This window comes from Aspergillus flavus, chromosome 6, assembly GCF_009017415.1.
Source record: "Aspergillus flavus chromosome 6, complete sequence".
NCBI lineage: Eukaryota > Fungi > Ascomycota > Eurotiomycetes > Eurotiales > Aspergillaceae > Aspergillus > Aspergillus flavus.
In genome coordinates this window covers 446,917-462,572 of record NC_092410.1, presented here as the reverse complement: position 1 = coordinate 462,572, position 15,656 = coordinate 446,917, and the positions used below count along the sequence as shown (strand labels likewise).

The following is a 15,656-nucleotide window of genomic DNA, read 5'->3' as shown; positions in this document are numbered from 1 at the left end:
AATGTCCTTAGCATAGCAGTCTAGACCACAAGACACGGAATGTCACGCGAGAATACGTCCATGTCCCCAATGGCATCAAATGTCACTGTGGACCGGTGTTTTAGTGCTGACGTCTATCCACATCAACACGACCAATGGAGCGCTGTCAACCAAGGCTTAACCCTAATCTTATTAGTAGCTAAACTGTTGCAGAAAACCCCTCTCTCCCTGGTGATCTTGATCCTCGCTTGTGTTGTTCATAAGTGTTCCTTGAGTGCGTGATAGGGTCATGTCTTCGATAGCTGAAGCCTCGATATCGTCGAGATCTCTGGTGTTATCGGTACCTGAGGATGATAGACTGAGTTTGAGTTCTGATATACATAGTGAGTGATTCTCTCCTGGCTTGGTTGCGTAAGTGACAATTCTCTTAAGTAAGTTAATGAGTAGGTCACGGCTCTGCTACCAATGACCTATGCTTTATATGTCGTCACATAGATTTTGAATACGTTGGTTTCCACGATTCTGCGGAATATGCTAGTAACAACTACTTCTTCCAAAGGGAATTTCCTACTCTGCTGAGTAGCTCCAAGAGCTGTATTTTCTGCAGGAAGCTCGTCAGTATTGTCAAGGATTGGTTTGCAGCGAATCCAGGAGATCGGACAAACGAACTCGATATCTCCAGAACTCATGTAGTGGTGTCCCTGGAGACTGACTGGCATACCGTGACTCGAAACAAAGATGGGCTTGTCGATGAAAAAGCACATTCTGATCGGATCAGAATCAGCTGCTCGATTCCACGGCTTGATGACAATGATCCTGGACAATCCCAACACCTGACCTTTTTTCTGCAAAGGTATGAAGAATCATCGGATGATGTATGTTATCATTGCCCTTCGGAAGATGCCATTTCTCCGAAACTACAACCATACGCTGGACGTCAAAGACCCATAGTAGCAGATTTGACGCTCTTCAAACGATGGAAAGAGATGTGTCAGGAGATACACGGGGCAAAGTGTTCTCAAATCTTCAAAGGGACACCGAATATCCGACCGCGGGTAATCGACGTTGAGCGCAGGTGCTTGACATTCGCCGAGGAGAATGACCAATGGGTCTGTTTAAGCTATGTCTGGGGAAAGGCGAAGACGCTGCGTCTCCTAAAGGAGAACATCCAGACGTTCTCACAGCCAGGGGCTCTTTCACCAGAGGTTCTTCCTAATATTACCGAGGACGCTCTGCAGGTTACCAAGGGACTTGGGGAGCGGTATCTCTGGGTCGACAGCCTTTGCATAGTACAAGATGATGACCAGGATAAAGCCCAGTTCATCTCACGAATGGACTCGATTTACACTTTAGCGACGGTCGTTATTATCTCCTCGACCTGCACTGATGCCAACACGCCCCTCGCCGGAGTTAAACCTGGCTCACGACGTCAGGAGCAAGAACCCTTCAAGATTCGGGACGTCACATTAGTACAATCTCTCGATCCCTCCCTCGGCGTCAAAGTCGATCTTCGCACAGGACGTGCCGCAGGATATCTGGGTGAAACTATCTGGGACACGCGAGCCTGGACTTTACAAGAGAGGTTTCTGGCTTCTCGGTCTCTTGTTTTCACAGCCGAGCAAGTCTTCTGGGAATGTGAAGAGGCCTTCTGGTGCGAGGACAGCTTCCGTGAGATCCCAAACATATCTCCCGACCCGCATCGGACTAGTCTGTGCGCAGGCGAGCTGAACCTCTCGTGGAACTCGGATATTGTTACCTTTGACCATTTCTACCGGGTCCTCCTCGAGGATTACTCCGGTCGGGCATTATCATTCGATAGCGATGGATTGAATGCTTTCCTTGGTATTATTGGGGCTTTGGAGAGGTCCACAGCCGAGAGATTCTTCTGGGGTATGCCGACAGCGTTTCTTGAATCTGCCCTTGCATGGGGTCATCGGAGCCATGCATTAAGAAGGAGACACGGTGTGCAGACCTTGTCTCAAGACCAGAGCCAATTTCCCAGCTGGTCATGGGTTGGTTGGACAAGTGATGGACAGACTAAACTGGCTAATCAGAATTTGACTATGGAGGCTCTGGGTCTTAGATTCTATCGTGTTTCTGATGACGGGTCTACAATGACGGAAATGAGACAGAATGCAAACTTCAACAGCGAAGTCGATCTGCTCGTGGAGGGGTCCAAACTCCCAAATCGCTCATCTAGACCACACGAAGTCTCCATGAAAGACCTCCCGACTAATCCGTCAATCAGCCCTTCCTCACTCCTCTGTTTCTGGACCGCTTCCGCCCATCTCACCGTGACAAGCCGGCACTCAGTCGATGATGCATCCGATTCATCTACCTGGGAAGCCACCCTATCTCAAGGATCCGATAGATTCATTCAGGTATCCTGGTCCCATACCGCACCATCGCTAAAGCCAGGGGATAGTGTTGAGCTTGTGGCCGTCGCCCAAAATAGAGGTAACTGGGATGCTGGTCACATTGACAACGGGGCTATCGGGGTCATGCTTATCTCTTGGGATTCGAAGGGTGATATCGCGTCTCGGGAGGGGTTTGCGTGGATTGCGATTCGGGACTGGACTTCGTTACGGGAGAGGGAGTGGAAGTTGGTTGTGTTGGGGTAGAGTGTTTTAATTTACTATATTTAGCAGTGTGGCTCCTCCCTACTACGTTCTAGTATCATGAAAGTAAAGATGCCAGATATGTGATATATAGGTTGTCAACGATGATTCATACGAAAGAGGGACGTCAGGCCCGTCCCACTACCAGATAGCTTCTAGAGAGAATACACATACCAATACCATATTAGAACTAGCTGAATGCGACCAAAGAGTCACCCTGAAAAGAGAAGCATCAAAAAGCAGTCATAGACATGAGTACTCATAAAATGGCTAACTACATCCTGCGTGTCGACATACGAACAACAATCCACCTCCTCACATTCCAAATTCACGCATCCAAAGAAACCCCATGATCAACAACCTCAATATTATTCCCCGCCGGATCCAACACAAAAGCAGCATAATACTTAGGATGGTAAAACTCCCTTAAACCTGGCAGACCATTATCCTTCCCACCAGCCTCAATCGCTGCGGCATGGAAAGCGTCAACAGAAGCATGATCTAAAGGTATCGTAAGTCCAAGTCCAAGTTCTCTATTTATATATTCCTTTTTTTTTTTTAAAAAAAAAAAAAAAATTTGGTATACATACCGTGAGAGGTAAATGCGATATGAGCAGCACGCTCAGGTACAGTCTTTGTTCCGAAGACCCAGAAGTCGGCTCGTTTGTAACTATCCAGGTCTTCGTTTATGGATCCTAGTCCAACGACGAACTCGCCGTATTGATGGCGAACTTCATAGCCAAGTGGTTTGAGGGCTGAAAGGTAGAAGTTGAGGCATTCTTGGAATTTGGCTTCGGGGACGAATAGAGTGGTGTGGTCGATTGCCATTGAGGTGAGTTTGGACTGTTGAGTGTGATGTTGGGGATGGAGGACTTGCGGGGTGCAATACTTGGATTGGATATGAGCAAGAGAAAGTAAGCGGTATCTCTGAGGGGAAGGTTTGGCCACTGCAACGTCGGATTGAAGTATTCGCCGAACCGATGAGAAGTCTGGATCTCTTCTTACTAGGCAGATCTTTCTGCCTAGTAATCACCCATATCCCTACCATTATTTGCTCTTTGTTATATGTACCCCCAAATCAATAATACCTACTTTAATGTTTCATGGGCGTCGTTCATGCCCTAATTAACGAGCTGCATTAGTGTCTTAGAGAAAGCCACGTTGGGCATCAATGTTACTGTCAACTTTCCAAATAAACCTCGTTTGTGTAGGAGGTGGGAGAAACTCGTCTATTCAGGTATAAATCTATATAATATTAAATTAATCATAGTCTACAAAGCATATCGGAAAGACGGGTCGTTCTTATCCGTCATATCGGCTGCGTGTAGCCCGTTCTCCTCCAACATATCTCCGCTCATGTCAACACTGGCACCGGCCTTTGCCTCGCGTTGTTTGTTATCCTGCATACACAACAATCGGTAGACAATCACCGCAACGAATAAGAGACACCACGTAACAATAGACGTGATGACACCTTCAGTGTAGCGAGGTCTATTCGTCCACAACTGCGGAGATCCAATACATCCGGCGCAATACCCAATGAAGAACATTGTGTTGACGATGGCGCGTTTTGTGTTTCCCTTGACATTGGAAGCAGAGAGGGAGAGAAGAATGGACATGGAGGCTGTTATGCATGAGGCCTGGCGTGCTATCATTAGCATGATATTTGCTGGGTAAAAGGTTAAGGAGTCAACTTACCAACCAAGACATAGCAATCATACCCCACTCAGCGCTCAAGTCGAGCTTAAACAGAAAGACAGTGCCGACAAGAGGTGGGATAATGAGCATCAGCGCAACTAGTGTCCGCTGACGAGGGAGAATAGCGGCAAGCGCGACTCCGATCCATAGTAAGGCCATTTGAACGGCACCAGAGGGCGCCGTGTACAACATAGTGTCCAGCTTGCTGTAGCCAAGGGACTCGATGACGAGCGACGCAAAGGTCAGTACGGGGGACTGCATCGTGACCAGCACTCCGAACCAGAAGACCAACCATGCCTTGGGGTCCGTGAGTGCCTCTTTGAGTTGTGGGATCGAGAAAGACGTCTTATCGCCGCCTTCGTGGTCTTGCGCCATGCGCTGCCGTAAAACTTCCTTTTCACGGGCGTTAAGGAACCATGCGTCTTTGGGTCCGCTGGGCATGAGCACCAAGAAGCATACTCCTGCAGCCGAGGTCATGGCCCCGCATATTAAGAACAAAACGCGCCAGGGTGCAATGGATAGGGCTGTGTTTTTGCCGATGCCGTACATTAACAGGCAGCCGATGACTTGGGCCAGGCCATTCATGGAGATCCAGAGCGCAGTGCGGGTCGTATGCTCTTTTTGCCGGTACCAGATAGATGTGATCGTGACAAAGGCTGGCGAGACTGCGCCTTCGCTGAAGCCGAGAAGAAACCTGACGGCGGCAAATCCATTGTACGTCTTCGGTGCGGCAAGACACATACACATTCCACCCCAAACAATACTATCATATTTAGCAAAATGTCAGGTTGAGCAAGATTAGTGGAGGACAACATACACCGTAACTCCAACAAACTTGGTTAAAGGGAGTCGACTCATCAGGTAAATGAAGGGGTATTCAGAAACAAGCTGGCCAACATAGAATATAGAGCTGCACCAGGAATATTGCGAGCTCGTCAGGTTCAAGTCCCCCATCAAGTCGAATACACCAGCATAGCTGAGACTCTGTTTGTCTAGGTACTGTAGAAAAAAGACGAAGCAGAGCTTATAGCCCAGAACCGTTGGTTATTGAACCCAAGAGCAATAGAAGTGGACAGGAAGGCTCCTTACAAACGGTAGAATGATCATGTCAATTTTCCGCACCACTGCCTTTTCCTCCTCATCGCTGTAGGATGCCGGAAGATTAACTAGCTCGCCAACTCGTCGTTCCTCATCTTTAATGTCCGCACAAGGGGATTTCGGAATATCCATGGGTGAAAGACTGAGCAACGAGTCGGGAGGGCGAGATTACTGCTGGCGCTTCTTAGCATGAAGAGGGATACACGGCCGAGCGATAGTGGAGTAGGCCATGTCATTATTATATGCGTCGTCGAGCAGCATGCAAAAACGCATGAATCATTTCCCCAGATCCACAATGCCTTATCATTTGTGGGGTAAGATAAGAAGTATCATAGCTGGTGGACAGCGATCCGACGCAGTCCACCAGGGCAGATATCCGAAAGCACCGTCCACTAAAGATAACATGTCAGTCACCTGATTGGTCGCCTAAGATCATGTGATCCACACGCGCCTGAGCAATGTAGGCAAACCCAATCAATCAATCAGCTTTCTTACTACGATCTTGGAGCTTGATAGCTCTCACATAACATGACCTTAGGTAACAAAACATGGGATATCGAGGGGTCATAGGTACAGCTTTGCATATGCGAGGAGAATCATTATGTTTATCCCCCCCAAAACCTAACAGCTGCTCTATAAAGCTGATGAAGATGCACATCGGTCCGTCGGGACGGAGGTCGGCAATCTGGCCCCGGTCAGGTCAGGATCCCGACAACACTCTAGCCTTTATCTGAAGAGGGGTATTTATGCGATATTAGTGGGGCTTGCGTATGAGCTTCGACTGCTGGGGTCCTCTTATAATATTAGTCCTACGTGCAAGATTTCTTCCTACATCCCTCTTCTCCGCATCATTTCCTGCCTCCAAGAAGATCGCAGACATGACACAGACAACCCAAGTCCCAGGGACTGACATCAAGCCCTGGTTGCAGCCAGCACCGCAAAGCTACGTCTTTACCAACGCCAACATTGTCGACGTTGAAGCTGGCACGATCTTGGAAAATTCATCACTCGTGATCAGCGAAGGCAAGATTCAGTCAATCTCACAGGGAGAGCATCAACCGACCGACCTACCTGTAATCGATTGTCAGGGTCGCTATATCTGCCCTGGATTATTTGATGCCCATGTTCACTTGTGCGCTGTGCCAGGGTTCACCGACCTGAGCAAAGCTTTTGGGAATCCCAACGATGTGCACCTGCTGCGCCAGCCTTATACAGCCGCTCAGATGCTGCACCGCGGCTTTACTAGCATCCGTGATTGCGGTGGAGCCCAACTCGCCTTGAAAGAGGCCATCGAAGATGGAGTCTTTCCAGGTCCTCGCATCTTCCTGTCCGGTCATGCCCTGTCGCAATTCGGGGGACACGGCGATTTACGAAACTCGCATGAGCACGGCCAATGCTGCGGCGGAGTCCACAACCAAAACTCGCTCGGGCGCATGTGCAACGGCGTGCCCGAGTGCATGGCAGCTGTTCGCGAAGAGATCCGGTGCGGAGCCGATTTCATCAAGATCATGGGCTCGGGCGGTGTTGCATCTCCAACCGACAAGCTGGAGCACCTCCAATTCACGGACGCCGAGATCCAGGCGATGGTTGAGTGTGCAGCGAATGCGGGCACTTTTGTGACAGCTCATGCGTACACGGTCAAGGCGATCCGGCATTGTATTGATAATGGTGTTCGGGGCATCGAGCATGGGAACTTTGTCGATAAACCGACTGCTCAACTGATGGCTGAAAAGGGCGTCTACCTGACCCCCACGCTCATCACTTATGCTCAGATGGCCAGTGATCGTTGGAAGGGCTACTTGTCTCCGGAATCTCAGACTAAAAATTCCCAGGTGCTTGAGTCCGGCTTGGGAGCTCTCAAGATCGCATCGGATGCAGGCGTTACCATGTGTTATGGCTCGGATCTCTTGGGCCCGTTGGGCGCTGCTCAAACACAGGAATTCCAATTGCGTTCGCAGGTACTCTCGCCGCTTGAGGTCCTGCGCAGTGCGACTATCAACCCGGCGAGGATGATGAGCTGCGATGATAGTCTCGGTCAGATTAAAGAGGGCTTTGAGGCCGATTTGCTGGTTTTAAGCAAAAACCCTTTGGAGAACGTAACTATCTTTGACAAGCCTGACGAACATGTTCTAGCTGTCATGAAGGCGGGACGTGTTTATAAGAGCCGGTGGGCTGCGCTCCCCGAGGATGGCGCAACTCCGGTGAGGCTATGATTGGGTTAAAGGGAGGAGGTCTTAATGACGACGAGTAAGAATTTCAATTGTACATATATCAATGAGTTATGAGGAAGTACCAGCCCCTATAATGCCATATACTATTTTAATCGTCTGTGCCATAAACACTGCCCTGACGGTAATCAGGGAAAAACGACAGCAGTAGCTATTATCTTGCTAGATTTTCCTTCTAGAAATTATTCGAGCGGGTCCGACAATCCAGAAACATCCAGCACTCCAAGGCCTGTTAGCTCCATCAAAAAGGTTTGCTCGTCATGATGTAGCGCAGGAAGGAACTCATAGTCAGCATCCTGTTCCTCTGGATACACTTGTGGCTCTTGCGCGAGATTCTGCATCGAAACGTAGGTTGGAGAAAACATTTGCCGCTCATAAGCGGCCCATGGAGGCCTCAAGCCTGCAGCAGAGTGTGTTGGTGGCCACTGCCCGACTTGCGAGAGTGGTGTCATGGTTTCAGGCACCACAGATAACGACGATGTCCTTTCACTGAATCCTTGGGACTGTTCCTGTTGCGCGAGCCATAAAGCCCATTGGGAGTACTCAGCTGTCGAAGAAATGCCACTATTACCCTGGGACGTTCTCCCAGCAGCATATGCGGACTGAGTGACTTTCTCCCGTGCTTCGTTGGTAATCAACTGTATTGCTTCCACAAACCGGACGCCCATTTTCGCTGTCGCGTTCCCAATGGCCATCTGTCGAAGGTGCTCCAGACCAGACGCAACCCGTGCCTCGTACCCCGAGTCACGTTCGGGGATCCCATCAAGCAAGGTGACGATTGTTGCGATGCTGCAGCCCTGGAAGTCTGTAAAGGAGAATCGGGTGATTTTATGTGACGTACTCACGGTTTCGAACAGTCCAAGAAGTTTCCGAGCTGCCTTTGCACAGGATCTCGATAGGTTTCTGGCCACTTTGCTGACCTGGGCAGGCTGGGACCCAGTTGCACAGGAGCGGAGTTTTGCTCGAACCACTGAGATCAGAGACGTTTTTCCTATGGTGATCCATGCATAGTAGTAATTGAGGTAGAGGTGGAAGATAGCGCGATATCTCGAGTCGTGGGGGTCAGTATCCTGAAGTTTGAATTCTAGAGGTAGGGACCTTTTCCATTCTTTGAGGTCCGATTCGTATTTTGCAAGGAGCGCAAGCTCGTCACCGGTGCTTCCCAGCCTATGCAAATTAGCACAGGGGTCTCCTTGAGAGAACGTAATTTTGACCTACTCAGGATCGGAAATATGGTCTAGGATTTGGACCAACCGCATATAGGCGAGTTGAAAGCTGAGGTTATCGAATTTCTGGCTTCGATCCAGTGCTGGGAGTCCTGATGGGATGGGTGTCGTGATAGCAGCAACGCTGATGGAACGTGGCCGGTTTAACTTGACCGTAGTACATCTGTAATGCCTTTAGATGAACTGTAGCTATTTGATATAACAAAGGGTACTAACCGCTCCAACGAGTAAAGTGACCACCATAGACGACGGCGGACCTCAATCTCGCGTTCATTCAATTTTTGGTCGTCTACATCTTGGTGGAGATCCAATGCCAATGCTTTCCGTAAAGCCAAACCAAGGTAGACGTATGATGATCCAATTGCACTCGCAGGCATCAAGTATACCCCCAATACAAAGGGAGCCTGGACGGACCGTAGACACGGTCGCTCAATTATGTCTGGTATCAGCATTCGAGCGTGATCGAAGAATACCCTACCCAGATCACTCCTTTCAAGACCGATGGTGGTCTGGTGTCCTTCTGGTTTCTCCAATGTCGTCCATTGGCTTGCCAGCGCAAAGGCTGCCATCGCGAGACAGACAAAACTAGAGTCGGACCTCAACGGCGAGGCTGGGTCAGTATAGAAATGATGGATCTCCGACGCGAATGCGGCCTGATCAACATAAAAGAATGTGTCGGTAGCATGTTTGATAAGGACCGACAGCAAAAAGGAGGCGATTGGCTGCGGAGGGAAGGCATGCACAGCCGATTCTAGACGCTCCAGCTCCGCGTGGTGGAGTGCTGTAGGATGGCTCATATGCTGTAATTCGTGAGTCGCAGGTACCTTATACATATGTCGACTCGACTTACAGTCTGCCCTACGGCCATGCGCTGTTCTTCTAGGCCCCCTTGTGGGTCCAAGCAGAAAGCCTCTCGAAGCCGGGAAAGCACTTTGGGCCATGAGCCCCCGGCAGCCTCTCCTGCAAGAACATTACTAGCCAGTCGTGGAGACAACACTGGCGCTGGGGGTAGCGATCTATGATTATACGAGGTGCTCTGTGCGGTGACTTTCCCAGTATCCGTCGGTGTGACTAGTGTTGCATCTTGGGTCAACTCTGTCAAGCTATCTCCGCTTGGCGGAGGCGATTTGGGTCTATCTAAAGTGAGAATGTGGATTATGTGTTTACTTCATCTCTCCTTTCTCATAAACCTACCGTTGAAAGTTGCAGGGTAGGTTATTAACGACGCACCGCTGGCATCTGCCAGGGTTTGATTCAACACACTTGCTCTTTCTTGCCTTACAACGGTCGCACCTAAAATAGATTAGCTTGGGTGGTACTAATGGAGTAAATATGGCAGTAATTTAGATACGTACGCTCTGAAGGACCTCTTGCGGTTCTCCTCCGCTACGCGACGACGTCTCCTGCGTCTGATAGCAGCCGGGGAATCCATTGCCGAGAAGTATCTTGGGCAAGAGTGGAGCGCGCAAGTTGATGAGCCATTTTGCCGCTTGACACTTAGCCGAGAGGATCGGCAAATTGACACCAATCCACCGGCAGGCCATCACGGTATTTATTGGGTTATATCAGTTATAACAGCTTAGGTGGCCAATCAGGTGACCTGACCAGACTAATACATTGGTTTTCAGCACACTGTGCCTATGAATCTTCAATCTTCAATTAAAAAGTGGCCATAATAGTGGAGGAGCGTATAAAAATACATGACCGAAGAGTAGCAAAGTCGGAACACAAGGGTAAACGAAATAATGCCTTCAAGACACTGGTACGGTGCTTTTCCGGTCTGAAGTCAGCCTCACGGTGATGCATGCCTTTGTATCACCAAGTTTGTTGGACTGGTTGCCACTTGCTCCATCCACCTTGTAATATTTTCGATCATAATGATATACCTTTTGTAGAAAGTCATTGTTCTTGTCCGGCTCTTATCGATAGCGTGCAATCCCATCCTTGTCCACTAAATAGGGAGTTGCAAAAAGTCGAAGTCCATTCTTCCCTTTGCATACGGTGGGAAAGCAAAATTATTTCTCGCTTTCGCTGATAGATTCAGGGTGATGGAATGACACACCGTAAGTTTCAATACCATTAGATTTCATAATCGGAAATGTTCTAGAGTTAGAAGGTAGCATAAAATCCGTAGAAGCGTCGGCGGCGTATAACCTACGCAGCTTTGGCGCGGCGGGGCATATGTTCAGCTGCAGAGACCCCCAGCTCTACCATGCGAAACCACCTAGTTAGATACTGTAGGGGAGTGCTGTGGTGCTTCTTTTGTCATTACCCGAAGCGATACGCTCAGCATCGAACCAGATGAGGCGTCCAAAAACGTCGTAGCTGAAGATGTTTTTATCCACCTCCAAGTCCCCCCAGGGCGCGCTGATATCGTACTCCGCCGAGTTGTTGGCCAAGTAGATCCGGCCATCCTTTCCGGAAACTAGAGTCGAGGTCTGACCAGCACCTTGAATCAGGGGGAAACCATTCGTCTTTAGAAGTTTTCGCAGCTTGTTCTTATCGTCTTTGCTGCTTTTTGACTGGAAGTGTTCGTCCTCATAGATAATGGGCCCAAGTTTGGTCAGGTTGAACGTTGTGTTGGAAGCAAGATTCTCTTGACCACCAAACGTGGCTGCAACATTGTTGAACAGTGTCGTGGTCGGCTCCACCTGCGTTGCATTCCATCCTTTGGCTCTACAAAGGTGTTAACGCGTTTCCTTGCGGTATTATGGCAAGGGATACTTACGAGAGACAGCCTAAACCCGTCTCGTAGAACGTGATGTCCAGTTCCTTGAACTCATATTCTATATGCGGAGTGCCGAACTGTAGATCCGATTTTTGGCCCCAGCACGAAGTTCAACCCCGTTGTTACAGGCATGCCCTTCACCGGAGGATACTCCCGCAGTGAAGTAAATAGAAGGCGCTGTATACACACCAACGGATTTCTTCCAGGTACCGCCAAGAATATCCAAAGCGACTTCAACACCTACAGGCAGTGCGAGATCCGCAGTAGCGACGACTTTCCCCTTGAGCTCGAAAATCGGTTCAATGTGCGGTGTAAAGCCCGAGGCTTTATTTCTCTGAGGCTCCATGGCATCCAAGATTACTTCCCCGCTCTCGATGGAAAATCTGTAGCACCAGCCCGGAATTCTCCATGCACATCAACGTAAAAACTGGCGGCGGTATTAACAACCGCTTGTGGTCCAATCGTGATGATCTTGGGAATCTTGATGGCGTAGAAAGGAAGGGCGAATAGCTCTTTCTCAATCGTCGTTTGGAAACCACCTTTGGCACTTCCCTCCTTGAATGCCTTCGCATCAACGGTTATCCCATATATGGCATCAAACACAAAGTCTTCATGGTTGATGAAGGAAACCTCTGCCCTATAGATACCCTTGCTGATGCTAAACGCCAATTCTCCACCAAAGCTGAAATTGGCCTTGGCCCCACAACGTTTGCATTCCATCTGTACGGCTGCGCCTGGTTTGGAAAGAGCAAAGCCAGTCTGAGTTCCCCCAAGTGCACTTCATAGGTCTGTTGCCAACTTTCCCCCGCCTGTTCTATGATCGAAGTTGATATCTGGATGGTACCCTTGTTCGAATGGGACCGCCGAAGGGAACCATCAATAATTTGAGACTAACTTCTGCAATCGCGACTATGATCTTGACAGCTGTCTCAATAGCTTGGCGGGTTTTTTCGATAAGGTTGACGACTGCCTACAGTGGTCCATTGTTAGTCCAGCCAAATTCAATAATAATTCACATCTCGTTATGAGTACCTTGATGATGGCATTGATTCCCTCCACAATCCAGGAAAACAAGCCTCGCTTAACGAACTGGTCATATTCACTATCCGAAAGATAGTCAAGGCCTATCTCATATTCATACGGAATATCCGTATTGATTGAATCAGTTCCGACGAAATTTTTGACGGCCGCTGCGTCCTTCGTGAGGTCACTCATTCCCCCGGACGTGATATTTCTGGTTCCATTAAGCCTGTCGGAAGCCATCAAATTCCGCATCTGCATCTGCGGATCTGCTTTGGCAACTTTGACGTGTCCTAAAATCCGCTGACGCTTAGCAATATCTGGGCGTTGATATGTTCCCCAGTTCAGCTTGGCTTCCTGGATCTCTTCTTGCTCGTCCGTGAGCTCAGCGAGGACAGTCACACAGTTGTCCTCGAAGGTGGGCTGGGATGCAATGAAGAATGAGCGATACTCCCCTGTGAGGTGGCCACAGCCAACATGATTAGTGATGAGATTAAGCGATTCGTTTTCATATTTCTTCCATTCCGTTTCGACGGTTGCATAAGCCTCGGGAGCAGATCAGATCTCGATGTTTCCGTTACCACAATTGACGTCCTCAATATGGCTTGAGTGGTCCAGGACAACCGTAGGTCACGAGAAGGTTGCGTGCAACCGACCGTGTTTTGCGCCATGTAAGGCAGCTATGAAAATCAGTTAGATCGCGACGCACAGAATGAGCTACATGCATGGAGTATACTGACGTCGATGTCCTTCTTGACTGTAGTAGAGGTCTTGGGAATCTTCAGGGGTTAGATGGCGCAGATAATTGGGATCATGCTCAGGATGAAGAGCAGGGTACATGTGGATATCACCATACGCAAATGAAGGTGGGATCTGAAGAAGACCATGATGCGCTGCGTGCCGGCCGCTAAAAGCAGACACTGTGCTCAAACAAGCCAGAAAGGCTAGAAATTGAATTGCCCTCATGGTTGGTTTTGTTGTAGGAAGGGTTGGGTTTGGCAGAGTATTTAAATGCTTTAAAGCATCCATTCTCTGCATCGTAAAAGTACATCTCGATTGTTTAGATCGAGAGAACATGACATGTAAGGGCAATCTTAGTTACACAGCTACTATCTAAAATTGTGATCAGCTTCAAGTTTATCCCTGCATACCCAGGTACCCACTGATCACAATTCAAGTGTTAAGAAGAGATGGCGCGAAAGGGGTACAAGGCTCCTTTGTAATAGCTCCTTTGGAGGAAAATATAGAATCAGAAAAACAGGACAAACGGCAACACCGTCTCTCATTCCTTGAATTAGGAGAATCCCCCACCCCTATTTTGTGGTATAGGGTAAGCTAGCGTGCACATCATTCTATCGTGTAGATACAACTTTATGACAGAGCAGTTGCAACATGGTTAGTACATTCGGTCAAGATGGCATGGCCATATTGGAATAGCTCCGGAGGTCTACGTCGGGTAAGTAGTGACTGAGTTGCCATGTATTCTGTACTTAAGAGGTACTCGAGCATTCTGAGATGGATTCAGAATTACTGCCAAATGATTAAGAAGAAAATTTCAACCGCTTCCCCACGGAGTATTTCCAAACTCTCAAGCCTATTGGCCAGAGTCTGCAGATGACTGAGAAGAAGAAGCAGGGGGCTGCCTGCAGTAGTGCCTATCATCTGGTCCGCTGGGGAAATCGTCTCCGTAATTTTGCTACAAAAAGGATGAGGGCCAACGTTGTAGATATGATCAATTCGTGGTGGGCCGTGACGAGGACATCTCCAATGGTCCATTTGTTCCTAGTAAGGACTGGGAGGCGGAGCCAGCTCTTGTTCACTGTCACTGTCCTTTTCCTCAGTTTGATAATATAGCGAATATAATTCAAAACCGCCCGTGCTATATTTCTCAATCTTCACGTTAAATCAGTAGCGGAAAAGCCCAATGAGAAGGGAGAAGTATTACTGATGGTGTACATGACTGGCCGTGACCAGCCAATCGTCCTTATCATTTCGTAACGCCCCCTGGACTTTCAAGAATCAATTGTTCAGACAATCTAGTATGATTATCGGCCTACTCCTTTGCCATCTGTGCATTGCAGTCTCACCCACTAGCCATAACGGATGTCACATTTTGAGATCAATAATCACCCTACATACCAAATACCATATATGAGGGATTCTACGAATACGACTTCTACACCCCATATTCTCTGTTGTTACGCCGATCATTGAACACTTAGGGCATGAGGTCCCACAACCCCCGAGATCCGCCGAAAGTCCAATTTAGACAAGACAGAATACTTGAGCTTGCATAGCCTAAGTCCTCTTGCATATTTCCGTGAGGCTGGAACAATAGGAGGGAGCCATGACTTTTGATAGTCCATCGATCGTCGGAATTATGGATCTATGTGAGCTGATCTCCCGTCGGACGATCTCGATATCTTCCACAGATGTACGTTCCTCGCTGGACTCCCGAACTCGCCCCGAACCTTAGAAAAGCCCATTTGAGCTTGCTTCATTTAAGCAAAATCTTAAATTTTAATTATATTCGTTTATTTACATACTGAAATAGTATATATATAACTTCATAGAAGCTCACATTGGTCCAAAGTGACGTTTCGATCAAAAAGATTTAGTGTAAACTACACGCTCAAACAGAAAGCCCAGCCTGCGTTGCCTCAACAGATTGGCCAGTGATATGCTGCTTAGGAATTTTGCTCGGTGGTCAATGTCGAGTGTGTACTTTTTCAAGGATTATTCATCTTTATAGGATGAACCTACATCTAGAGCCTCGAAATATAAATTCTGGGTGTACATCGAGATCATATTCTACTCCGATCAGCCCCATGAAAAACCGGCTCTCTATTACAAATCAATCAATTTCATATAGCTGACTGGATCAGGTCATGTTCAATTAGTTAATTGCCTCCTCTATTCTTCTTGGATTCTGAAGCACACGCTCTTCGTATTTCCCGTGCCATATCTAAGTTATGCACGTATTGTGCATTACATGTTATGTAAAATGACTAAGCGACATAAAGTTGTGTTGACTAAGCAAATACAACCTTCATCGCTTTCC

The 15,656-nt window shown here is 48.3% G+C and overlaps 7 protein-coding genes across 7 annotated transcripts; 2 read left to right on the top strand and 5 right to left on the bottom strand.

Annotated features, from left to right (window-relative positions):
• The first annotated feature begins 155 nt into the window (after nucleotides 1–155).
• Nucleotides 156–3,617, top strand: F9C07_2167354 (heterokaryon incompatibility protein-domain-containing protein). The gene is made up of 3 exons (XM_071509334.1): nucleotides 156–362; nucleotides 427–3,104; nucleotides 3,194–3,617. The coding sequence occupies exons 1-2, from the start codon at nucleotides 269–271 to the stop codon at nucleotides 2,598–2,600; spliced, it is 2,268 nt and encodes a 755-aa protein (XP_071367636.1). The 5' UTR covers nucleotides 156–268; the 3' UTR covers nucleotides 2,601–3,104; nucleotides 3,194–3,617.
• F9C07_8018 (glyoxalase family protein) lies at nucleotides 2,926–3,425 on the bottom strand (the record flags this gene model as incomplete). The annotated part of the gene is made up of 2 exons (XM_041294291.1): nucleotides 2,926–3,098; nucleotides 3,188–3,425. 2 exons carry the CDS (start codon nucleotides 3,423–3,425, stop codon nucleotides 2,926–2,928), a joined length of 411 nt encoding a protein of 136 aa, XP_041149621.1.
• A 251-nt stretch (nucleotides 3,618–3,868) lies between the features above and the next one.
• On the bottom strand, nucleotides 3,869–5,525 carry F9C07_8017 (putative pantothenate transporter; the record flags this gene model as incomplete). Its single annotated transcript, XM_071511704.1, has 4 exons — nucleotides 3,869–4,237; nucleotides 4,296–5,058; nucleotides 5,113–5,318; nucleotides 5,385–5,525. The coding sequence occupies 4 exons, from the start codon at nucleotides 5,523–5,525 to the stop codon at nucleotides 3,869–3,871; spliced, it is 1,479 nt and encodes a 492-aa protein (XP_071367635.1).
• A 746-nt stretch (nucleotides 5,526–6,271) lies between these two features.
• Nucleotides 6,272–7,606, top strand: F9C07_8016 (uncharacterized protein; the record flags this gene model as incomplete). The annotated part of the gene is made up of 1 exon (XM_041286985.1): nucleotides 6,272–7,606. The coding sequence occupies one exon, from the start codon at nucleotides 6,272–6,274 to the stop codon at nucleotides 7,604–7,606; it is 1,335 nt and encodes a 444-aa protein (XP_041149623.1).
• A 113-nt stretch (nucleotides 7,607–7,719) lies between these two features.
• On the bottom strand, nucleotides 7,720–12,559 carry F9C07_2285786 (Zn(II)2Cys6 transcription factor). Its single transcript, XM_071510781.1, has 8 exons — nucleotides 11,576–12,559; nucleotides 10,548–11,523; nucleotides 10,203–10,493; nucleotides 10,042–10,140; nucleotides 9,698–9,980; nucleotides 9,064–9,647; nucleotides 8,840–9,010; nucleotides 7,720–8,788 (listed from the first exon to the last, which is right to left on the bottom strand). The coding sequence occupies exons 3-8, from the start codon at nucleotides 10,277–10,279 to the stop codon at nucleotides 7,804–7,806; spliced, it is 2,199 nt and encodes a 732-aa protein (XP_071367634.1). The 5' UTR covers nucleotides 10,280–10,493; nucleotides 10,548–11,523; nucleotides 11,576–12,559; the 3' UTR covers nucleotides 7,720–7,803.
• Nucleotides 11,076–11,921, bottom strand: F9C07_8013 (uncharacterized protein; the record flags this gene model as incomplete). Its single annotated transcript, XM_071511703.1, has 2 exons — nucleotides 11,076–11,523; nucleotides 11,761–11,921. 2 exons carry the CDS (start codon nucleotides 11,919–11,921, stop codon nucleotides 11,076–11,078), a joined length of 609 nt encoding a protein of 202 aa, XP_071367633.1.
• F9C07_8012 (uncharacterized protein) lies at nucleotides 11,933–13,561 on the bottom strand (the record flags this gene model as incomplete). The annotated part of the gene is made up of 4 exons (XM_071511702.1): nucleotides 11,933–12,334; nucleotides 12,471–12,545; nucleotides 12,608–13,050; nucleotides 13,336–13,561. 4 exons carry the CDS (start codon nucleotides 13,559–13,561, stop codon nucleotides 11,933–11,935), a joined length of 1,146 nt encoding a protein of 381 aa, XP_071367632.1.
• Between the last annotated feature and the right edge of the window lie 2,095 nt (nucleotides 13,562–15,656).

Coding starts and splice junctions, on each gene's coding strand:
- F9C07_2167354 (XM_071509334.1), top strand. CDS start 269: ATGTCTTCGATAGCTGAAGCCTCGATATCGTCGAGATCTCTGGTGTTA. Junction 363..426: donor TTTGAGTTCTGATATACATA/GTGAGTGATTCT, acceptor GTTAATGAGTAG/GTCACGGCTCTGCTACCAAT.
- F9C07_2285786 (XM_071510781.1), bottom strand. CDS start 10,279: ATGGATTCCCCGGCTGCTATCAGACGCAGGAGACGTCGTCGCGTAGCG. Junction 9,648..9,697: donor GCATGGCCGTAGGGCAGACT/GTAAGTCGAGTC, acceptor CACGAATTACAG/CATATGAGCCATCCTACAGC. Junction 9,011..9,063: donor TCACTTTACTCGTTGGAGCG/GTTAGTACCCTT, acceptor AAGGCATTACAG/ATGTACTACGGTCAAGTTAA.